This window comes from Anarhichas minor, unplaced genomic scaffold, assembly GCF_050575085.1.
Source record: "Anarhichas minor isolate MPS153535 unplaced genomic scaffold, ASM5057508v1 ptg000033l, whole genome shotgun sequence".
Taxonomy (NCBI): Eukaryota; Metazoa; Chordata; class Actinopteri; order Perciformes; family Anarhichadidae; genus Anarhichas; species Anarhichas minor.
The window spans coordinates 14773939-14798787 of NW_027466479.1; the positions used below are offsets into that span (position 1 = coordinate 14773939).

Genomic DNA, 24849 nt, shown 5'->3' on the forward strand with positions numbered 1-24849 from the left:
TACGTCTCCCCTCGTGTCCCCTCAACCTTCTGACAGCTGAAGCCACATGTCTTTTCTAAAGCAGCGTTTTACTATGTCAACATTTGACTGAACTTAATGAATAAAACTAAACTAAACTAAAAACTAGAAACTAAAATAAAACGACGGGCTCATATTTTCTTGGTAATATTAATGAATCTAAGATATTTAAATAATACTTGATGACACTCACTTTTTGAGTTCTTTTGCAGCATATATCCACGAGATCCAACCGTATATTTTCTTTTTTCTTTTCTTTGAATTTAAATTTTTCAATAAGCACTAGACATCCTGATCCACACTCCATACCGGTTGGTGGCGGTAATGCAGCAATTCATTGTTTGCCAACCGCCAATAAACCTCAAAAAAGAAAGAAAGAAAGTGATTGTCTGCCCCGCCCCTGATTGAATCCTCCTGTGTCTAATCACCTGCACCTCCCTAGTGTATTTAAACCCTGTGTGTCCCTTGTGTCAGTGTCGGTTCATCTGTTGTGTGACCTGCTCTGCTGAGGTATTTAATGGTATGTTCCCTGGTTTGCTCCTATCTGCACTGTTTTTTCATGTATGTATCCCTCTTGTTTGTTTTTTAATTATCTTATCCTGTTTTGTGTTTTGCCTGTTCCTTGTTTTCCTTGGATTTTTTTTTTTATTGTTAAACATTTTTGGGCTCTGCAAGTTTTATTTTGGACAATTTTTGTTTAATTAAAATCAGTCAAATATTATTCTTCTCCCGTGTCTCTCTGCGTTTGGGTCCGTCCCCTGCTACTCTTCTTGCCTAAACCCTGACTGTTGGAGGGGGTCTTGAGGAAATTAAAAACAAAAACTTAGAGAAATGATTTATATTAATTATAGCTTTAATGTGACATCTCCAGGTGAGCTTTTGGTCGTATTTCGGCTTATGTTGAGATAATGTGTGTTTGCTCAAAGTGTTCGCCAAGTTCAGCTACTAATAATATTGTGCCAACAGTGAAAACACCCTCTCTGGAGCCTCTATAAGAAAGCAGCCTGTCTCAATCAACTCCAACACAACAACCCTCATCCTGCTCCTGTGACCGAGACACCAACATGCTGCTGTTCCTCTTCTTGTTTGGTCTGGCTCTGGGTGCTGTGTCTCCTTCTGATGACCATAGAATGACTCTACAGGGGGCCAACTGTCCCACGTTCTGGTACAGCTTCAACAACCGCTGCTACAAGTACGTCGCCACAGACATGACCTGGGCTGATGCAGAGATCCACTGTGTGTCACAGGGAGCCAACCTGGTGTCAATCCACAGTCTGGAGGAACAGAACTTTGTCAAATTTCTGATCAAGAACTTTGACCTTGCTGAGGCGCGGACCTGGATCGGACTCAGTGACACTCAGAAAGAAGGAGCATGGATGTGGTCTGATGGGTCTGCTGTCAACTTTGTCTATTGGAGCAATGGACAGCCGGACAACTACAAGGGAAACGAAGACTGTGTCGCCACCAACTATCCTAAAGGGCTGAAATGGAACGACTCAGTATGTTCACATACTTTTCCCTCTGTTTGTGCATCTCGCAACTGAGATGTTACATATGTCTGATTGAACCTGGTCACTGCTCTCTTGTTGCTGACATGCATTTTGGCCTCTACAATAAAGACACAAATGTTCACTTGTGTGTTTGGGTAGACTTTGTTTCACTAACCTTCATTTTGATGTTGTATATTCACACGTGTAACTCCTGTGGTTGATCAAAGAGAATATTTCCACACCTTTTTGATAATCTCATTATAATAACAAAGCCACATATTTCAACTCTCTATGCATCACCAACTACTATTTTAAAGCAATAACTATTAAGTTATTGCTTAATAAGTTCTTACTAACTCATCTAATGACGGCACATCAGACTCTCATAAATCTATGCTGCATTTCTTCACAAGAAAATGTGTATTTCATTGGGTCCATGAAAAATCTAACTCACTGTAGTAATTTAGAGGTTTTCCAATGAAGTTCTAGGTGTCAAAATAATAGGACTTGGTCCAAAGAGCAAACTAAATCATTCGTGTTATGGCTTCTTTATTTTCGTTTTAGATTCCAGATTCATTTATTTGTCAGAACACTCCTCGCACATCTTTCTCATTGGACTTTGTTACAATAGATAATACTACATTTTACTGTAAATAATATAGACACATGCACTCTTCAGAGGTGAATGTTACATGACCCTGCAGCATATAGACTAGAGTTGTGATAAAGACTCAATTTTAAACAATAACCATCTCATGAGCAGCTGTGTCCTTGTCTCTGCATTAAAACACTTAACCCGTTCGGTACGAGGCTTACAATACATTTGAATAATGCTAGAGCATTTGGAAAATGCAGAAGCTTATATTCAGGAAATTATGTTTTCTGCGCTCATGTAGGACAGTGGTTCTCAGTATGGTTTTCTTGTGTTTCTCTGTCCTTCTCCTGCCGTGTCCCCTGTTGGTCTCTCTCTGTTTGTGTCGTTACTGACCTCAACCTCTTACTATCCTCATTGCACTCTGTCCCTGCAATATTTACTCTACACTCTGAGTCTGTATCTGTGTTTTATCCACCAATTACTGATTGTAACAGGGAAGGTTTTATTAGAATGATTAGCAAGTTGATATATTACTAACCCATTGCCAGTGTACACTTACACTAATTAAAGTTGAGCTGGTGTCAACTTTTCATATTTGTTTTTGTTTCACATTGTTCTGTTACATAAAAAAAACATGAACCTAATCAGGCAACAGTTGAACACAGTATTTAAAGGTGTCAATAATGTCTTATTAGATACATGTGTTTGCCCAATTCATGGATGGATTGAAAAATATAATTATAAAAATGAATGGATTACCCTGTGAACTCAGTCCAATGCATATGTTATGTACATCTCAAAGAAGACAGTAAAAAATATTGGAAAATATTTCTCTAATTTCATATGCCAAAGGAAACATCCCAGATTAATGATGTAAACCTCACAGTTGCCAGAAGACAGAGGATGTTTAGACATCTCCAGGTGAGCTTGTGGTCTTTTCTGGCTCATGTTCAGTATCTAGTGAAAGGAAGAAGGGCACATTGTATAAAAAGGTCCGTGGCATTTCTTTCTAATACATAGCAGAAGTGGAGTTGCCTGTATCATAATATAGTGAATGAGGGATAGTGTAATATATTTGTTCTTCCGCCTCTGTTATAGCTCAGGCCTATTTGTTTTGATACTGTGATAATGTTGATAAGCATTGTTATGATGCAACAAACATAATAAATGAAACATTAGAGCTGTAATTATTGTGCCAGAGTTCTGTCAATGAGTCGTTATTTCCATCTCTGTTCCAGACTCTGTGCAATAGTTAATATTGGAAAAGCAGCTGTTGCAACACAAGAGCACTTCCTGTCCAGCATGAGGATATCTAATGATGTAGACACAACTGATCATTTACTTCACACTCAGGTAAAAAAATCACACTATTGTGAGTTTGAGCAGCATAAAGTTTTTATGTAGTGTGTGTAACAGAGGCAGCAGGACTGGAGCAGTGAACACTCAAACAAACTGTTGCATTTTTAAATATTGTCCCACTGAGGCTTTTTGGGGGGTAAAGTGCAATAAAGTAATATTTGTCTCACAAGCATTCATCACCATTTCAACACTAAGCTAAGATCATTCTGAACTAGAAAATGCATTTCCTGCTGAAAATGCGTTGGAATGCTGAAAGCTGAAATGAATCTCAAAAACATTGCTGAAAATAGATATCCAATTTAAAAAAAATTGCAAAAAGCTTAATAATTCAAAAAGTTGAAAGATTACAAATATGAAGTCATATCACCCCTCTCCTGAAAGAGCTGAACATTTTGATATTCGAACGGTTTCTGTAGCTTCAATACATTTCAGCGGTAGTGATATTTGTTGTAGTAGTAGTAGAAGTTGTAGTTGTAGTAGAAGTATTATTAGCAGTAGAAGTATTAGTAGCATTTGAATAAGTACTAGTTGTAGCAGTAGTGATATTTGTAGTAGCAGTAGAAGTTGTAGTCGAAGTATTAGTAATTAGAAGAAGAAGTAGTAGAAGTAGTAGTATCAGTAGTCGTAGTAATAGCTGTAGTAGTGGTCGTAGTATTTAATATAACAGTAGTAGTAGTAGAAGAAGTAGTAGTAATAATAGTAAAGTCAGTTTTTGAAGTAGCAGTAGTAGTAGTACTAGTAGCAGTCGTACTAATAGCTGTAGTAGTATTAGTACTGGTAGTGGTAGTAATAGCAGTAGTGGTAGTAATAATATTGATGATATCAGTAATCGCAGTAGTAGTAGGAGTAATAGTAGCAACAGCAAAAGATGCAGTAGAAGTAGTAGTAGTAGCAGTAGTAGTAGTAGTGATACTAGAAATATTAGCAGCAGCAGTAGTAGTAGTTGTCGCAGTATTAGTAAGAGCATTCATTATTTCAACAAAAAAGCCTAATTTTGAGCTTAACGTTTAAATACAGTTAATACATGAGGCTTTATTTTGAAAGGGTGGGGGAGAGAGGAGGCAGAAGGGGAGAAGAGATGGACTCATAATGTTAGATAAACACAAACAGGTTATTAAATGTCAGGCTTCATCATAAGCATTTCAGTTAGAATTCATTCTGTGGGGCTTTTATTTTAAAATGGGGTGTGTGTGTGGGGGGGGGGATCCTCTAAAGATCTCTAAGAACCTGAATGACTGTATGAGAGAGAGACACAGAGAGAGAGAGAAAGAGAGAGAGAGAGAGACAGCGATAGAGAGAGAGAGAGAGAGAGAGAGAGAGAGAGACAGAGATAGAGAGAGAGGAGTGCATGTGTGTGTCTGTGAGTCTGTGTGTTTATCAACATCACTAATGAGCTCAATCATGAACAGCTGTGTGCCTCCAGCCTTTTCATGGAGATAAAACAGGGAAACACCTCTCAAACAAATCATCAAAACTCCCATAACCGTAGCTCCTATTGCTCCGATATTAATAAATGAGAGGAAGGATGAGTTGAAGAACAGATCCTGTAAAAATTGTGTCTGTAGTGTAAAAAATGTGGCTTAACTGGCGATCTAGAAATGAGGTACTGTGTTCTGTGGAAGATGTTTTTGAAGCAAAATTTAACATTGGTCTCTATTGACCAGAAAGTTGGTTTTCCTCTCAATTACAGGCTTCTGTGCCAAATGTGGAAATCTGTGGGATTCCACAGTCATTTGTCTACGACAAGGACAAGATTAGTTACTTTTAAAACCAGAAATTATGCATGAAGAGTGAAGATTGTGGACTCGGTGGCAAAACACAAATCTTTTTTTCACAAGAATCTCAAGCTGCTCTTCACTCTAGCGGTGACATCACGGTGACGCACGTTCATTTAATTGTTGGAATGCTTAACAGCATTCCAACAATTAAATGAACAGGGGAGAGCCGTGATTTTAGACCATCATTGATTCATTACAAGACAGAAGTCAAAGAGGATCTTGAGGATTTAAACCAAAACAAACTGTTATGAGCAGCTGAGTCCTTGTCTTTGCATTAAAAAGTATTTTTCAAAGACTCTCATCACTTATCACCAACACTAAGAAACCTTCTTCTGGCTCGCTCTGGCAAAGCTTGGAGAAAGGTTTTATTAAAACCCTTAATTTAGTCTGGCTTTAAAAACACACAGCTTTTTACCTCAGATGGTCTTTATCTGTGAGGAAATTAAAACAATAAAATATGCTTTAGAAAGTTTTTGTAATAAATTATGGTTTTCATGCGTCATCTCTGGGTGAGCTGGTGGTCTTTGGAGCCGAATGTTTACTGTGTGATCGTTTACTGAAAGTGTTCGCCAAGTTCAGCTGACCAATAAAATTGAGCCAACAGTGAGAACACCCTCTCTGAAGCCTCTATAAGAAAGCAGCCTGTCACCTGTCTCCATCTCATCCAACGGTGCAGATCAACTCCACCAACACAACAACCCTCATCCTGCACCTGTGACAGAGAGACACCAACATGCTGCTGTTCCTCTTCTTGTTTGGTCTGGCTCTGGGTGCTGTGTGTCCATCAAGTGTCTCTACAGAGGGCCAACTGTCCCATGTTCTGGTACATTTTCAACAACCGCTGCTACAAGTACGTTGCCACACGCATGACCTGGGCTGATGCAGAGATCCACTGTGTGTCAGAGAGAGCCAACCTGGTGTCAATCCACAGTCTGGAGGAACAGAATTTTGTCAAATCTCTGATCAAGAACTTTGACCCTGCTGAGGCGCGGACCTGGATCGGACTCAGCGACACTCAGAAAGAAGGAACATGGATGTGGTCTGATGGGTCTGCCATCAAATTTGTCTATTGGAGCAATGGACAGCCGGACAACTACGAGGGAAACGAAGACTGTGTCGTCACCAACTTTCCAAATGAGCTGAAATGGAACGACGGCACATGTTCACATACTTTTCCCTTTGTTTGTGCATCTCGCAACTGAGATGTTGCATAATGTCTGATTGAACCTGGTCACTGCTCTCTTGTTGCTCTGCTGACATGCATTTTGGCCTCTACAATAAAGACACAAATGTTCACTTATATGTGTGTTTGTGTAGACTTTGTTTCACTAACTTTCATTTTGATAAATGTTGTATATTCACACATGTAACTCCTGTGGTTGATCAAACGAAATATTTCCACACCTTTCTGAATAACTGTTAAGGTCCAGTCAGTTCTGACCTAACTGTCATCTAATGACGGCACCTCAGACTCTCATAAATCTACGCTGCATTTCTTCACAAGAAAATATGAATTATTTCACTGGATCCATGAAAAACCTAACTCACTGTAGTAATGAGAGTAATTTAGTGGTGTTCCAATGAAACGCTTGGTGCCAAAATAAAAGGACTTGGTCCAAAGAGCAAACTAAATTTCTTTCGAGTTATTGCTTGTCTTTATTTTCATTTTGGATTCCTGATTCATTTTTTATCAAAACACTCCTCACACATCTTTCTCATTGGACTTTGTTTTTGTTACAATAGATAATAATAAATAATATACTCATGCACTCTTCAGAGGCGAATGTTACATGACCCTGCAGCATATAGACTGTAGAGTTGTGATAAAGACCCAATTTTAAACAACCATCTTCTGAGCAGCTGTGTCCTTGTCTCTGCATTAAAACACTTAAAACAGACTCTTATCTCTTGTCACCAATACTTCCCTGAATTGAAATGTATCCAGTTTTAAGGACCCGGTTAAGGCAACCCATGCTGATAACTTACTTGAGCCATCTAAGTAATTTATATGAAATGAGTGTAAATTCTGAAGACTAAATAAGTCAGTTTATTGTACGGTAAATGTTTTTTGCAGCTATACATGTTAGTGTTGAGATCTTTGCTTCTCAAGAGTTATTTTTGTTCATAGTGTTAGACAAAACCATCCAAGATTATAAGAGTAATATTCATACATTCTGTGTATTCTATTTTGAGACGACACAACTTAATATGAGGTTCAACAATGTGTCAGTTCATTCTTGAGAAGACAAGTTTGTGGTTTGAAGCTGGAATGTAAAAGTACTTGTAGTTCTGTTTTCTGGCCACTTGAGAGCAGCAGAAGAGCAAGTGGGTGAGATGTCGCTCTTCTCTTTCCTCTGGAGTCAGATGCTGTAGCGGACAGGAAACCAACAGGAAGGTGTATTTATCAGTGGTGTATAAAGTACCCAAAAGCCATACTTGAGTAAAAGTAAAGATACCTTGCTGGAAAATGACTCCAGTAAAAGTAAAAGTCACCTATTAGAATACTACTTGAGTAAAAGTCTTAAAGTATCTGATATTTATTGTACTTAAGTATCAAAAGTAATTTTCTGATATTAAATGTACTTAAGTATTGAAAGTAAAAGTACAAGTAAATGCTGTTAATAAAAAATCAAAGGGTCAGAATTTTGAGAATTATGAAGTTTATTCTTTTAAGTGCTGTGGCACCATGACCAAGGACATGGAGCTGTGTTGACAATAATTGGGTTGGCTGTGATCCATCCAGGAGCAACAATGTTCAACATAATATATTGTACATAAGTACACTTTTGCATCTACTATGAACTTATCATCATAATTCTCTGAAAAGCAATATGACACCATGAAGGAGTAGTAACAGTGCGTTTATAAGTATGCTCATTCCGACTAGAGGACGTAGAGGGCAAATGCATAATATTGTGTTCAGCAAAAAATATCCACTTGATGCATCAGGTCAGTGTTGTGAGAAAGGACACCTGCCTTGTAAACTCCTATGGGCCTGATTTGAACACAATAGGCAAAGGTTTTGCTCAAGCTGAATCTGCAATTGGGCGACTGCTACCATCATAACTCCATCTGATCATCCACAAAATGACTCAAATATCAAAACATGATCAATACTAAAGTAACAACCCAGTCATTACTTGAAACTGAAACATGTCCTGTTCATCTTCAAAAGAAATTGGTTTTCAAAATTGCGAGAATTCAGTCTCGCTCTTCTTGGGCTGAAGACTAGTCCTGCGATGCTAAATAGCCTTTCACAGGCCGCTGAGGCAGGTAGAGGTGTGTTCAGCTTCACAGACAGCTTGCGCACAGCTGGGACCATAATGCTAACCCTAATGCTAACCCTAATGCTGCGCTCTCGCGGCTCCTGTCAATCCTATGGTGTGGTGGCTAGCTAACGTTAAGTTAGCTAACGTTAGCCAACTAGTGCTGCAATGATTATAGCTAAGATGACTCAAATCAACAAAATCTCACAACTGTCAACACTTCCTCAGCTCACTAACTCGCTAGCGATCCACGGGTGTTGGTCTTCGTCACCACCGTAGTTCGTTGCGGGAGTAGCAGGTGCTTCCATTTCTGCTTCCGTCATGAAATCAGTCATCGTAGAGTGGAATTCTACTCATGTAGTCGCTAGCTAGCTAGCATCCTGAGCATCACTGGGAAGCAAAACACCGCGGCTTTGAGAGCACTTGTTTTGCGCATTAACGTGATTAACCAATGATTTAACTTGCAAGCTAGGACCACTGATTCGCCAAACCTGCTTGCTTGCAGTGTGTGTTCCACCACAGTCCCCGACGCTGGTCTCATGATTCATTTTGTTTCTAAAGATAGATTTGATTTTGTAGCGAGTAACGAAGGTTTCAGGGGAAATGTATCGGAGTAAAAGTATCAGTTTTCTTTGCAAAATGTAGTGAAGTAAAAGTAAAAGTCAACAGAACAGTACTTTACTTTACTATTTATAGTAAAGTAAAGTACAGATATCCAAAAAAACGACTTAAGTATAGTAACGAAGTATTTCTACTTCGTTACTATACATCACTGGTATTTAGTGTGTTAAAGCAATGTTGTTTAAAACCTGTTTGCATGTTAAAACAAAAGACACAAAGTTCACAATGCAAGATAGGACACATTGAAGGCTTTGTACTATTGTAATATTGTTGATGTGTACATATATGCCCATGTTTGGTATGTTGTTATTTATCAGTTGTAAATGAATAATTGGTCAGTCACAAAGCAATACGTCTCCCCTCGTGTCCCCTCAACCCTCTGACAGCTGAAGCCACATGTCTTTTCTAAAGCAGCGTTTCACTATGTCAACATTTGACTGAAATTAATAAATGAAACAAAACAAAGCATAACAAAAGAAAACAAAACTAAAAACTAAAATAAAACAACAGGCTCATATTTTCTTGGTAATATTAATTAATCTAAGATATTTAAATAATACTTGATGACACTCACTTTTTGAGTTTTTTTGCAGCATATATCCACGAGATCCAACCGTATATTTTCTTTTTTCTTTTCTTTGAATTTAAATTTTTCAATAAGCACTAGACATCCTGATCCACACTCCATACCGGTTGGTGGTGGTAATGCAGCAATTCATTGTTTGCCAACCGCCAATAAACCTCAAAAAAGAAAGAAAGAAAGTGATTGTCTGCCCCGCCCCTGATTGAATCCTCCTGTGTCTAATCACCTGCACCTCCCTAGTGTATTTAAACCCTGTGTGTCCCTTGTGTCAGTGTCGGTTCATCTGTTGTGTGACCTGCTCTGCTGAGGTATTTAATGGTATGTTCCCTGGTTTGTCTGCACTGTTTTTTCATGGATGTATCCCTCTTTGTTTTTTAATTATCTTATCCTGTTTTGTGTTTTGCCTGTTCCTTGTTTTCCTTGATTTTTTTATTTTTTATTCTTACACATTTTTGGACTCTCCTGCTCTGCAAGTTTTGTTTTGGACGTTTGTTTATAGAAATCAGTCAAATATTCTTCTTCTCCCGTGTCTCTCTGCGTTTGGGTCCGTCCCCTGCTACTCTTCTTGCCTAAACCCTGACTGTTGGAGGGGGTCTTGAGGAAATTAAAAACAAAAACTTAGAGAAATTATTTATATTAATTATAGCTTTAATGTGACATCTCCAGGTGAGCTTTTGGTTGTATTTTGGCTTATGTTGAGATAATGTGTTTGCTCAAATTGTTCGCCAAGTTCAGCTACTAATAATATTGTGCCAACAGTGAAAACACCCTCTCTGAAGCCTCTATAAGAAAGCAGCCTGTCTCAATCAACTCCAACACAACAACCCTCATCCTGCTCCTGTGACCGAGACACCAACATGCTGCTGTTCCTCTTCTTGTTTGTTCTGGCTCTGGGTGCTGTGTCGCCTTCTGATGACCATCAAGCGCTGCTACAGGATGGCAACTGTCCCATGTTCTGGTACAGCTTCAACAACCGCTGCTACAAGTACGTCGCCACAGACATGACCTGGGTTGATGCAGAGATCCACTGTGTGTCACAGGGAGCCAACCTGGTGTCAATCCACAGTCTGGAGGAACAGAAATTTGTCAAATTTCTGATCAAGAACTTTGACCTTGCTGAGGGGCAGACCTGGATCGGACTCAGTGACATCCACAAAGAAGGAACATGGCTGTGGTCTGATGGGTCTGCAGCCAAATTTGTCTGTTGGAGCAAAAGAATGCCAAACAACGGCAGAGGAAATGAACACTGTGTCCTGACCAACTATCCTAAAGGGCTGAAATGGAACGACGCAGCATGTTCACGTACTTTTCCCTCTGTTTGTGGATCTCGCAACTGAGATGTTACATATGTCTGATTGAACCTGGTCACTGTTCACTTGTTGCTCTGCTGACATGCATTTTGGCCTCTAGAATAAAGATACAAATGTTCACTTGTGTGTTTGGGTAGACTTTGTTTCACTAACCTTCATTTTGATGTTGGATATTCACACATGTAACTCCTGTGGTTGGTCAAACAGAATATTTCCATACCTTTTTGATAATCTCCAAATTGAAAAACAAAGCCACATATTTCAACTCTCTATGCATCACCAACCACTACAATTTTAAAGCAATAACTGTTAAGGTCCAGTCAGTTCTTAACTTCCATCTAATGACGGCACCTCAGACTCTCATAAATCTACGCTGCATTTCTTCACAAGAAAATGTGTATTTCACTGGATCCATGAAAAACCTAACTCACTGTAGTAATTTAGGGGTGTTCCATTGAAGCGATAGGTGCCAAAATAAAAGGACTTTGTCCAAAGAGCAAACAAAATCATTCAAGTTATTGCTTGTCTTTTCATTTTGGATTCCAGATTCATTTTTTATCAAATCATTCCTCACACATCTTTCTCATTTGACTTTGTTTTTGTTACAATAGATAATAATAATAAATATGGACACATGCACTCTTCACAGGTGAATGTTACATGACCCTGCAGCATATAGACTGTAGAGTTGTGATAAAGACCCAATTTTAAACAGAAACCATCTCATGAGCAGCTGTGTCGTCTCTGCATTAAAAGACTTAAAACAGACTCTTATCTCTTGTCACCAATACTTCCCTGAATTGAAATGTAGCCAGTTTTAAGGACCCGGTTAAGGCGACCCGGTTAAGGCAACCCATGCTGATAACTTACTTGAGCCATCTAAGTAATTTATATGAAATGAGTGTAAATTCTGAAGACTATAGAAGTCAGTTTATTGTACGGTAAATGTGTTTTGCAGCTGTACATGTTAGTGTTGAGATCTTTGCTTCTCAAGAGTTATTTTGTTCACAGTATTAGACAAACCATCCAAGATTATAAGAGTAATATTCATACATTCTGTGTATTCTATTTTGAGATGACACAACTTAATATGAGGGTCAACAATGTGTCAGTTCATTCTTGAGAAGACAAGTTTGTGGTTTGAAGCTGGAATGTAAAAGTACTTGTAGTTCTGTTTTGTGGCCACTTGAGAGCAGCAGAAGAGCAAGTGGGTGAGATGACGCTCTTCTCTTTCCTCTGGAGTCAGATGCTGTAGCGGACAGGAAACCAACAGGAAGGTGTATTTAGTGTTTTATCGGCCGTAGTCATGACTGCAAAGTTAAGTTTTTTTAAAGCAATGTTGTTTAAAACCTGTTTGCATGTTAAAACACAAAGTTCACAATGGAAGATAGGACACATTGAAGGCTTTGTACTATTGTAATATTGTTGATGTGTCAATATATGCCCATGTTTGGTATGTTATTTATTGGTTGTAAATGAAAAATTGGTCAGTCACAAAGCAATACGTCTCCCCTCGTGTCCCCTCAACCGTTTGACAGCTGAAGCCACATGTCTTTTCTAAAGCAGCGTTTTACTATGTCAACATTTGACTGAAATTAATAACTTGTCATTTTTATGTGACACCTCTGGATGAGCTTGTTGCCTTTCTTTGGCTTGTGTTCCGATACTGTGTAGTTGTGTACAAGGGAAAGTGTTGACCAAGTGCATTTGTTTTTCCATCCAGTCTATTAGATAAATGTATAAAGCGCAAGGTCTGATCATTTCACTTGATGCTGAGAAGCTCTTTGATCAGTAGTACTGATGGTCTTGGGGAGGGTTTTATTAGCTGGATTAAGCTGATGTTTTATCAACCCAAGGCCAGCGTACTCGTTAATGGCATATGTGGACAGGTGTTAATTAGCGTTTCGCTACAAACACTAAACACAGTGCATCTGGTCCTTGTGCATAAATGGATGTTACAATTCTAATACCCCTGTGATGTCCAGATCAGAACAATATGACCATCACAGTTCTTGTTGGGGAGATCAACCCGTCTGTGAGACGCTGTTTCCCTTCTGATTTTCATGCTAGTTATTGAACTGCTTCCTGAATCCATTAGGAGCCACAGCAGGAACCCAAATAAGATCTATTCTATGAAAAACTGAGCTTAATGCAGATGTCTTACTGTTTATTACTGTCCTCATGAATCTAGACCAGCATTAATGTCAATTAGTCAGTTATTTGGTTCCTTGTCAGGATGTCACATTGATTCTGATAATACATGGCTGTGATGATTGGATATCGATATATAATTGGATATGGCGAGAATATATTGAACTATCCTGACTTCATTTGTCTTGGTCTACTGTACCTCTGGATGTTTGTACTTATGGATAACTGTAATATTAGAAAGCTATAAAGGCTCAATTTACACAGAATACTTCAAGATGTCAAGAAAGTCTTATTAGATTAATTGGTCTGCCCATTTCATGGATGGGTGAAAACATTTATAAAATGTAATGTATTACCCAGACAGGTCTGTCCAACGTATGTGATATACATCTCAAAGAAAACATAAAGAAATAGTGGAAATATTTCTGAAAGTTCATATGATAAAGGAAACAACCCTGAATTGTTACATAAACCTCACAGCTGCTAAAAGACGGAGGAGGTATAATATATCCAAACGGGCCTGTCGTAGTAGACTCACCTATACTGTGTTTGGGTTCAGCGCTGTTGAAATGGAAGAGATCATCTTCTTGAGTGGAGAGGATGCACTCTTGTTGTGTCACTGAGGGAACTTTAAGCAAAAATAAATCCTATTCTAAATGAGACAAGTTAATGCTTCATATCTCGTTCAAGGTCAGGCAGAATATGACTCACGTCACGGGGTACTTTGTCATATAACTCTATCAATGATTAGTAGAGATTGCTTGATGATAATAATTTTTAATGTGTTTTTGTTGGCTTATGTTCAGATAGTAAGTTGCCAAGTGCATTTGACCAATGGTATCACACCAACATTGCAGACACCCTCTCTGAAGCATATAAAAGAAAGTGGCCGTTCAACTGTCTCCTTAAGATTCTTGATAACGTGCAACAGTTCACATCACGTTATAGACGGAGACTCTGACACCAACATGCTGCTGTTCCTCTTCTTGTTTGGTCTGGCTCTGGGTGCTGTGTCTCCTTCTGATGACCATCAAGTGAAGCTACAGAGGGCCAACTGTCCCATGTTCTGGTACAGCTTCAACGGCCGCTGCTACAAGTACGTTTCCACACGTATGACCTGGGCTGATGCAGAGCTCTACTGTGTGTCAGAGGGAGCCAACCTGGTGTCAATCCACAGTCGGGGGGAACAGAATTTTGTCAAATCCCTGATCAAGAACTTTGACCCTGCTGAGGGAGTGACCTGGTTCGGACTGAGTGACATCCACAAAGAAGGAACATGGATGTGGTCTGATGGGTCTGCTGTCAACTTTGTCTTTTGGAGCAGTGGAATGCCAGACAACTACAAAGGAATTGAACACTGTGTCCAGACCAACTTTCCTAATGAGCTGAAATGGAACGACAACCCATGTTCACATACTTATCCCTTTGTTTGTGCATCTCGCATAGACTGTGCTTAGTAACTGAGATGTTACATATGTCTGATTGAACCTGGTCACTGGTCACTTGTTGCTCTGCTGACATGCATTTTGGCCTCTACAATAAAGACACAAATGTTCACTTATATGTGTGTGTTTGTGTAGACTTTGTTTCACTAACCTTCATTTTAATGTTGTATATTCACACATGTAACTCCTGTGGTTGATCAAATGAAATATTTCCACACCTTTCTGATAATCTCCTAGTTATAATTAAAAAACAAAGCCACATATAGTAAAAATGACATCTTAATCCACATATTTCAACTCTCTATGCATCACCAACCACTACAATTTTAAAGCAATTATTGTTAAGGTCCAGTCAGTTCTGACCTAACTGTCATCTAATGACGGCACCTCAGACTCTCATAAATCTACGCTGCATTTCTTTACAAGAAAATGTGAATTATTTCACTGGAGCCATGAAAAACCTAACTCACTGTAGTAATGAGAGTAATTTAAGGGTTTTCAAATGAAAAGATTGGTGCCAAAATAATAGGACTTGGTAAAGAGTAAACTTAATCTTTTGAGTTATTGCTTGTCTTTTCATTTTGGATTCCTGATTAATTTTTTATCAAATCATTCCTCACATCTTTCTCATTTGACTTTGTTTTTGTTACAATAGATAATAATAAATAATATAGACACATGCACTCTTCAGAGGCGAATGTTACATGACCCTGCAGCATATAGACTAGAGTTGTGATAAAGACCACATTTTAAACAAACATCTTCTGAGCAGCTGTGTCCTCGTCTCTGCATTAAAACACTTAAAACAGACTCTTATCTCTTGTCACCAATACTTCCCTGAATTGAAATGTATCCAGTTTTAAGGACCCGGTTAAGGCAACCCATGCTGATAACTTACTTGAGCCATCTAAGTAATTTATTTTAAATGAGTGTAAATTCTGAAGACTAAAGAAGTCAGTTTATTGTACGGTAAATGTGTTTTGCAGCTATACATGTTAGTGTTGAGATCTTTGCTTCTCAAGAGTTATTTTTGTTCACAGTATTAGACAAACCATCCAAGATTATAAGTATTCATGAATTCTGTGTATTCTATTTTGAGATGACACAACTTAATATGAGGTTCAACAATGTGTCAGTTCATTCTTGAGAAGACAAGTTTGTGGTTTGAAGCTGGAATGTAAAAGTAGTTGTAGTTCTGTTTTGTGGCCACTTGAGAGCAGCAGAAGAGCAAGTGGGTGAGATGACGCTCTTCTCTTTCCTCTGGTGTTAAATGCTGTAGCGGACAGGAAACCAACAGGAAGGTGTATTTAGTGTTTTATCGGCCGTAGTCATGACTGTAAAGTTACGTTTTTTTAAAGCAATGTTGTTTAAAACCTGTTTGCAGGTTAAAACGAAAGACACAAAGTTCATAATGGAAGATAGGACACATTGAAGGCTTTGTACTATTGTAATATTGTTGATGTGTCAATATATGCCCATGTTTGGTATGTTATTATTTATTGATTGTAAATGAAAAATTGGTCAGTCACAAAGCAATACGTCTCCCCTCGTGTCCCCTCAACCTTCTGACAGCTGAAGCCACATGTCTTTTCTAAAGCAGCGTTTTACTATGTCAACATTTGACTGAAATTAATAAATTGTCATTTTTATGTGACATCTGATGAGCTTGTTGCCTTTCTTTGGCTTGTGTTCAGATACTGTGTAGTTGTGTACAAGGGGAAGTGTTGACCAAGTGCATTTGTTTTTCCATCCAGTCTATTAGATAAATGTATAAAGCGCAAGGTCTGATCATTTCACTTGATGCTGAGAAGCTCTTTGATCAGTAGTACTGATGGTCTTGGGGAGGGTTTTATTAGCTGGATTAAGCTGATGTTTTATCAACCCAAGGCCAGCGTACTCGTTAATGGCATATGTGGACAGGTGTTAATTAGCGTTTCGCTACAAACACTAAACACAGTGCATCTGGTCCTTGTGCATAAATGTACTGTATGTTACAATTCTAATGCCCCTGTGATGTCCAGATCAGAAAATATATGATCATCACAGTTCTTGTTGGGGAGATCAACCCGTCTGTGAGACGCTGGATCCCTTCTGATTTTCATGCTAGTTATTGAACTGCTTACTGAATCCATTAGGAGCCACAGCAGGAACCCGAATAACACCTATTCTATAAAAAACTGAGATCAATGCAGATGTCTTACTGTTTATTACTGTCCTCATGAATCTAGACCAGCCTTAATGTCAATTAGTCAGTTCGTTGGTTCCTTGTCGGGATGTCACATTGATTCTGATAATAAATGGCTGTGATGATTGGATATCGATATATAATTGGATATGGCGAGAATATATTGAACTATCCTGACTTCATTTGTCTTGGTCTACTGTACCTCTGGATGTTTGTACTTATGGATAACTGTAATATTAGAAAGCTATAAAGGCTCAATTTATACAGAATACTTCAAGATGTCAAGAAAGTCTTATTAGATTAATTGGTCTGCCCATTTCATGGATGGGTGAAAACATTTATAAAATGTAATGTATTACCCAGACAGGTCTGTCCAACGTATGTGATATACATCTCAAAGAAAACATAAAGAAATAGTGGAAATATTTCTGACAGTTCATATGATAAAGGAAACAACCCTGAATTGTTACATAAACCTCACAGCTGCTAAAAGACGGAGGAGGTATAATATATCCAAACGGGCCTGTCGTAGTAGACTCACCTATACTGTGTTTGGGTTCAGCGCTGTTGAAATGGAAGAGATCATCTTCTTGAGTGGAGAGGATGCACTCTTGTTGTGTCACTGAGGGAACTTTAAGCAAAAATAAATCCTATTCTAAATGAGACAAGTTAATGCTTCATATCTCGTTCAAGGTCAGGCAGAATATGACTCACGTCACGGGGTACTTTGTCATATAACTCTATCAATGATTAGTAGAGATTGCTTGATGATAATAATGTTTGATGTGTTTTTTTTGGCTTATGTTCAGATAGTAAGTTGCCAAGTGCATTTGGCCAATGGTATCACACCAACATTGCAGACACCCTCTCTGAAGCATATAAAAGAAAGTGGCCTTTCAACTGTCTCTGCAAGATTCTTGATAACGTGCAACAGTTCACATCACGTTATAGACGGAGACTCTGACACCAACATGCTGCTGTTCCTCTTCTTGTTTGGTCTGGCTCTGGGTGCTGTGTCTCCTTCTGATGACCATCAAGTGAAGCTACAGAGGGCCAAGTGTCCCATGTTCTGGTACAGCTTCAACGGCCGCTGCTACAAGTACGTTTCCACACGTATGACCTGGGCTGATGCAGAGCTCTACTGTGTGTCAGAGGGAGCCAACCTGGTGTCAATCCACAGTCTGGAGGAACAGAATTTCATCAATTTCCTGATCAAGAACTTTGACCCTGCTCAGGGGAGGACCTGGATCGGACTCAGCGACACTCAAAAAGAAGGCAGATGGATGTGGTCTGATGGGTCTGCCGTCAAATTTGTCTTTTGGCATGGAGGGGAACCAAACAACGTTGCAGGAGTTGAACACTGTGTTCATAACAACCATGGCCCAGAATTGAGATGGAATGATATACTATGTTCTGATGAACATACTTTTGTTTGTGAATCTCGCACAATTTGTCCTTAGAAACTAAAAAGGTTATGTCTGATTGAACTGTGACTTTCCGCCTGTTGCTCTGTTGTTATGCATTGAGCCTGAACAATAAAGATACAAAAGTGTGCACAGAAGTAATTTCATTAATCTTCATTTTCATGAATGTTTGACACTAACACAGGTCATTTAAATTGTGGGTAAAAGGAAATATTTATAAACATTTTGAATACTTTTTTCCTTATTTAGCCAAAGAAAATATAGATTTAGCAAAATAAGAATCTAACTGTTAACAATATGGATACAACAGTTCCTTATAACTCTAATCATGAACACAAGGGATTGTTTGATGGTGAACGTATTGGTGGTATCAAGAGAGTTTAGAGCTTTTCCCCAAAGTAAATCTCAGGGCAAAAATAAAAGGGAATGACGACTGCTTTATGGATCTATGATCAATCACTTGCCCGTTGAGCTAAGTGCCTGTGTCATGGAGGGATAGTCTATAAAGTTTCTGTTTTATCTCCGGCCCATTGTTTGATACTAGGATAATCTTTATAAGCATTTGTTATGATTCCATAAATCTATATAAATATAAACTGCTCTCCTGAAGGTGCAGAGTTCAACAACTATTGAGTGACTGTTGTCTTTTATTTTTCATTTTGGTGTTCAGGTTCATATTTATCCGAACACTACTCATGCAATTCTCATTGGACTTTATTTTAGTTTGGATAGATGATAATTCTACATTGTACTGTAAATATGATTCTATATATCGCTCAGTAAGAAATGTCTGAGTCCTGCAGCATAGATCAGTGGTTTGTTTAGGGATCACTGTATTTTCTTTTTTTACCACAGAATTGAATGTCCTTAAATTAGCCCTGGAATGACGTCTGTTCAACGTTCACGTGTAGCAGATCAGACCCCTCACAGAGAAACTTGGGTGGCATTCAAAATTAACATGTATAAAGTGCAAGGTCTGATCATTTCACTTGATGCTGAGAAGCTCTTTGATCAGTAGTACTGATGGTCTTGGGGAGGGTTTTATTAGCTGGATTAAGCTGATGTTTTATCAACCCAAGGCCAGCGTACTCGTTAATGGCATATGTGGACAGGTGTTAATTAGCGTTTCGCTACAAAAGCTAAACATAGTGCATCTGGTCCTTGTGCATAAATGGATGTTACAATTCTAATGCCCCTGTGATGTCCAGATCAGAACAATATGACCATCACAGTTCTTGTTGGGGAGATCAACCCGTCAGTGAGACGCTGGATCCCTTCTGATTTTCATGCTAGTTATTGAACTGCTTACTGAATCCATTAGGAGCCACAGCAGGAACCCGAATAAGATCTATTCTATGAAAAACTGAGCTTAATGCAGATGTCTTACTGTTTATTACTGTCCTCATGAATCTAGACCAGCATTAATGTCAATTAGTCAGTTATTTGGTTCCTTGTCAGGATGTCACATTGATTCTGATAATAAATGGCTGTGATGATTGGATATCGATATATAATTGGATATGGCGAGAATATATTGAACTATCCTGACTTCATTTGTCTTGGTCTACTGTACCTCTGGATGTTTGTACTTATGGATAACTGTAATATTAGAAAGCTATAAAGGCTCAATTTACACAGAATACTTAAAGATGTCAAGAAAGTCTTATTAGATTAATTGGTCTGCCCATTTCATGGATGGGTGAAAACATTTATAAAATGTAATGTATTACCCAGACAGGTCTGTCCAACGTATGTGATATACATCTCAAAGAAAACATAAAGAAATAGTGGAAATATTTCTGACAGTTCATATGATAAAGGAAACAACCCTGAATTGTTACATAAACCTCACAGCTGCTAAAAGACGGAGGAGGTATAATATATCCAAACGGGCCTGTCGTAGTAGACTCACCTATACTGTGTTTGGGTTCAGCGCTGTTGAAATGGAAGAGATCATCTTCTTGAGTGGAGAGGATGCACTCTTGTTGTGTCACTGAGGGAACTTTAAGCAAAAATAAATCCTATTCTAAATGAGACAAGTTAATGCTTCATATCTCGTTCAAGGTCAGGCAGAATATGACTCACGTCACGGGGTACTTTGTCATATAACTCTATCAATGATTAGTAGAGATTGCTTGATGATAATAATTTTTAATGTGTTTTTGTTGGCTTATGTTCAGATAGTAAGTTGCCAAGTGCATTTGACCAATGGTATCACACCAACATTGCAGACACCCTCTCTGAAGCATATAAAAGAAAGTGGCCTTTCAACTGTCTCTGCAAGATTCTTGATAAGGCGCAACAGTTCACATCACGTTATAGACGGAGACTCTGACACCAACATGCTGCTGTTCCTCTTCTTGTTTGGTCTGGCTCTGGGTGCTGTGTCTCCTTCTGATGACCATCAAGTGAAGCTACAGAGGGCCAACTGTCCCGCGTTCTGGTACAGCTTCAATGGCCGCTGCTACAAGTACGTTTCCACACGTGTGACCTGGGCTGATGCAGAGCTCTACTGTGTGTCACAGAGAGCCAACCTGGTGTCAATCCACAGTCGGGTGGAACAGAATTTTGTCAAATCCCTGATCAAGAACTTTGACCCTGCTGAGGGAGTGACCTGGTTCGGACTGAGTGACATCCACAAAGAAGGCAGATGGATGTGGTCTGATGGATCTGCTGTCAACTTTGTTTATTGGAGCAGTAGACAGCCAGACAACTACAAACGAGTCGAACACTGTGTCCAGACCAACTATCCTAAAGAGCTGAAATGGAACGACAACCCATGTTCACGTACTTATCCCTTTGTTTGTGCATCTCGCATAGACTGTGCTTAGTAACTGAGATGTTACATATGTCTGATTGAACCTGGTCACTGCTCTCTTGTTGCTCTGCTGACATGCATTTTGGCCTCTACAATAAAGACACAAATGTTCACTTATATGTGTGTGTTTGTGTAGACTTTGTTTCACTAACCTTCATTTTGATGTTGTATATTCACACATGTAACTCCTGTGGTTGATCAAATGAAATATTTCCACACCTTTCTGATAATCTCCTAGTTATAATTAAAAAACAAAGCCACATATAGTAAAAATGACATCTTAATCCACATATTTCAACTCTCTATGCATCACCAACCAATACAATTTTAAAGCAATTATTGTTAAGGTCCAGTCAGTTCTGACCTAACTGTCATCTAATGACGGCACCTCAGACTCTCATAAATCTACGCTACATTTCTTCTCAAGAAAATATGAATTATTTCACTGGATCCATGAAAAACCTAACTCACTGTAGTAATGAGAGTAATTTAGTGGTGTTCCAATGAAACGCTAGGTGCCGAAATAAAAGGACTTGGTCCAAAGAGCAAACTAAATCTTTCTTTCGAGTTATTACTTGTCTTTATTTTTCTTGTTTTCATTTTAGATTCCAGATTAATTTATCAAATCATTCCTCACACATCTTTCTCATTGGACTTTGTTTTTGTTACAATAGATAATTTTACTGTAAATAATATAGACTCATTCACTCTTCAGAGGCGAATGTTACATGACCCTGCAGCATGTAGACTGTAGAGTTGTGATAAAGACCCAATTTTAAACAATAACCATCTGATGAGCAGCTGTGTCCTCGTCTCTGCATTAAAACACTTAAAACAGACTCTTATCTCTTGTCACCAATACTTCTCTGAATCTAAATGTAGCCAGTTTTAAGGACCCGGTTAAGGCAACCCATGCTGATAACTTACTTGAGCCATCTAAGTAATTTATTTAAAATGAGTGTAAATTCTGAAGACTAAAGAAGTCAGTTTATTGTACGGTAAATGTTTTTTGCAGCTATACATGTTAGTGTTGAGATCTTTGCTTCTCAAGAGTTATTTTTGTTCACAGTATTAGACAAACCATCCAAGATTATAAGAGTAATATTCATACATTCTGTGTATTCTATTTTGAGACGACACAACTTAATATGAGGTTCAACAATGTGTCAGTTCATTCTTGAGAAGACAAGTTTGTGGTTTGAAGCTGGAATGTAAAAGTACTTGTAGTTCTGTTTTGTGGCCACTTGAGAGCAGCAGAAGAGCAAGTGGGTGAGATGACGCTCTTCTCTTTCCTCTGGTGTTAAATGCTGTAGCGGACAGGAAACCAACAGGAAGGTGTATTTAGTGTTTTATCGGCCGTAGTCATGACTGTAAAGTTACTTTTTTTTAAAGCAATGTTTAAAACCTGTTTGCAGGTTAAAACAGAAGACAGAAAGTTCACAATGCAAGATAGGACACATTGAAGGCTTTGTACTTTGTAAGAGCAACTTGATAAGAGCATTTCAAAGCTAGCTCATCAACTTTGCCTGATTTTCTCATCAATGTCTGTTGACCTTGGAGGGATTGGAGACTAGTTTGGAAGTATTCAACAGGTTTGTCTTTTAAGTGGCTGTGGGTTGTCGCCAAGTGACGCTGCAGCTTTGATGGCTTCATACATTCGTTTGACAACACAGCAGAGCAAATTACACATATTGGTAATTCAATGTCATCTGTCTCCTTGAAGGTAAATCCAAACTTCAGATAAGTATCTGTATATTTTCGGGTCTTCTCTCGTTTGCGCTTACCCTTATCTGCTGCTACATCAGCAGCAGCAGGTGTCGCCTCGCCACTTGCATTTTCACCGGTGTTTCCTGAGGTGGAGGGTATCTCTCTTGTGCTTGTGGATTTTTTTGGTCGAGTTACAAAACGATCCATTGTCGCTCATAACAATGTCCATACACTTGGCATAATAATCTCCAGGTGAGCTTTTGGTCGTATTTCGGCTTATGTTTAGATAATGTGGTTGCTGAAATTGTTCGCCAAGTTCAGCTGACTAATAATAATATTGTGCCAACAGTGAAAACGCCCTCTGTGGAGCCTCTATAAGAAAGCAGCCTGTCTCAATCAACTCCAACACAACAACCCTCATCCTGCTCCTGTGACAGAGACACCAACATGCTGCTGTTCCTCTTCTTGTTTGTTCTGGCTCTGGGTGCTGTGTCTCCTTCTGATGACCATCAAGCGCTGCTACAGGATGGCAACTGTCCCATGTTCTGGTACAGCTTCAACAACCGCTGCTACAAGTACGTCGCCACAGACATGACCTGGGTTGATGCAGAGATCCACTGTGTGTCACAGGGAGCCAACCTGGTGTCAATCCACAGTCTGGAGGAACAGAAATTTGTCAAATTTCTGATCAAGAACTTTGACCTTGCTGAGGGGCAGACCTGGATCGGACTCAGTGACATCCACAAAGAAGGAACATGGCTGTGGTCTGATGGGTCTGCAGCCAAATTTGTCTGTTGGAGCAAAAGAATGCCAAACAACGGCAGAGGAAATGAACACTGTGTCCTGACCAACTATCCTAAAGGGCTGAAATGGAACGACGCAGCATGTTCACGTACTTTTCCCTCTGTTTGTGGATCTCGCAACTGAGATGTTACATATGTCTGATTGAACCTGGTCACTGTTCACTTGTTGCTCTGCTGACATGCATTTTGGCCTCTAGAATGAAGATACAAATGTTCACTTGTGTGTTTGGGTAGACTTTGTTTCACTAACCTTCATTTTGATGTTGGATATTCACACATGTAACTCCTGTGGTTGGTCAAACAGAATATTTCCATACCTTTTTGATAATCTCCTAATTGAAAAACAAAGCCACATATTTCAACTCTCTATGCATCACCAACCACTACAATTTTAAAGCAATAACTGTTAAGGTCCAGTCAGTTCTTAATTTCCATCTAATGACGGCACCTCAGACTCTCATAAATCTACGCTGCATTTCTTCACAAGAAAATGTGTATTTCACTGGATCCATGAAAAACCTAACTCACTGTAGTAATTTAGGGGTGTTCCATTGAAGCGATAGGTGCCAAAATAAAAGGACTTTGTCCAAAGAGCAAACAAAATCATTCAAGTTATTGCTTGTCTTTTCATTTTGGATTCCAGATTCATTTTTTATCAAATCATTCCTCACACATCTTTCTCATTTGACTTTGTTTTTGTTACAATAGATAATAATAATAAATATGGACACATGCACTCTTCACAGGTGAATGTTACATGACCCTGCAGCATATAGACTGTAGAGTTGTGATAAAGACCCAATTTTAAACAGAAACCATCTCATGAGCAGCTGTGTCGTCTCTGCATTAAAACACTTAAAACAGACTCTTATCTCTTGTCACCAATACTTCCCTGAATTGAAATGTAGCCAGTTTTAAGGACCCGGTTAAGGCAACCCATGCTGATAACTTACTTGAGCCATCTAAGTAATTTATATGAAATGAGTGTAAATTCTGAAGACTATAGAAGTCAGTTTATTGTACGGTAAATGTTTTTTGCAGCTATACATGTTAGTGTTGAGATCTTTGCTTCTCAAGAGTTATTTTGTTCACAGTATTAGACAAACCATCCAAGATTATAAGAGTAATATTCATACATTCTGTGTATTCTATTTTGAGATGACACAACTTAATATGAGGTTCAACAATGTGTCAGTTCATTCTTGAGAAGACAAGTTTGTGGTTTGAAGCTGGAATGTAAAAGTACTTGTAGTTCTGTTTTGTGGCCACTTGAGAGCAGCAGAAGAGCAAGTGGGT

The 24849-nt window shown here is 38.8% G+C and overlaps 3 protein-coding genes and 1 pseudogene across 3 annotated transcripts; all 4 read left to right on the forward strand.

Moving 5' to 3' along the window:
- The first annotated feature begins 1082 nt into the window (after nucleotides 1-1082).
- On the forward strand, nucleotides 1083-11047 carry LOC142965228 (C-type mannose receptor 2-like; annotated as a pseudogene).
- Nucleotides 11048-14139: 3092 nt separating this feature from the next.
- LOC142965366 (galactose-specific lectin nattectin-like) lies at nucleotides 14140-14628 on the forward strand. The gene has a single exon (XM_076106285.1). It carries the CDS (start codon nucleotides 14140-14142, stop codon nucleotides 14626-14628), a length of 489 nt encoding a protein of 162 aa, XP_075962400.1.
- Nucleotides 14629-17772: 3144 nt separating this feature from the next.
- On the forward strand, nucleotides 17773-21056 carry LOC142965229 (C-type mannose receptor 2-like). The gene is made up of 2 exons (XM_076106031.1): nucleotides 17773-18253; nucleotides 20548-21056. Exons 1-2 carry the CDS (start codon nucleotides 17773-17775, stop codon nucleotides 21054-21056), a joined length of 990 nt encoding a protein of 329 aa, XP_075962146.1.
- Nucleotides 21057-23197: 2141 nt separating this feature from the next.
- Nucleotides 23198-23699, forward strand: LOC142965493 (ladderlectin-like). Its single transcript, XM_076106446.1, has one exon. It carries the CDS (start codon nucleotides 23198-23200, stop codon nucleotides 23675-23677), a length of 480 nt encoding a protein of 159 aa, XP_075962561.1. The 3' UTR covers nucleotides 23678-23699.
- Nucleotides 23700-24849: the final 1150 nt, after the last annotated feature.

What these genes read in the sequence shown, in the direction of transcription:
- LOC142965493 (XM_076106446.1), top strand. Translation starts at nt 23,198, where the DNA reads ATGCTGCTGTTCCTCTTCTTGTTTGTTCTGGCTCTGGGTGCTGTGTCT.
- LOC142965366 (XM_076106285.1), top strand. Translation starts at nt 14,140, where the DNA reads ATGCTGCTGTTCCTCTTCTTGTTTGGTCTGGCTCTGGGTGCTGTGTCT.
- LOC142965229 (XM_076106031.1), top strand. Translation starts at nt 17,773, where the DNA reads ATGCTGCTGTTCCTCTTCTTGTTTGGTCTGGCTCTGGGTGCTGTGTCT. An exon ending in TTGTGAATCTCGCACAATTT is followed by an intron (nt 18,254 to 20,547) that starts GTCCTTAGAAAC and finishes ATCACGTTATAG; the next exon opens with ACGGAGACTCTGACACCAAC.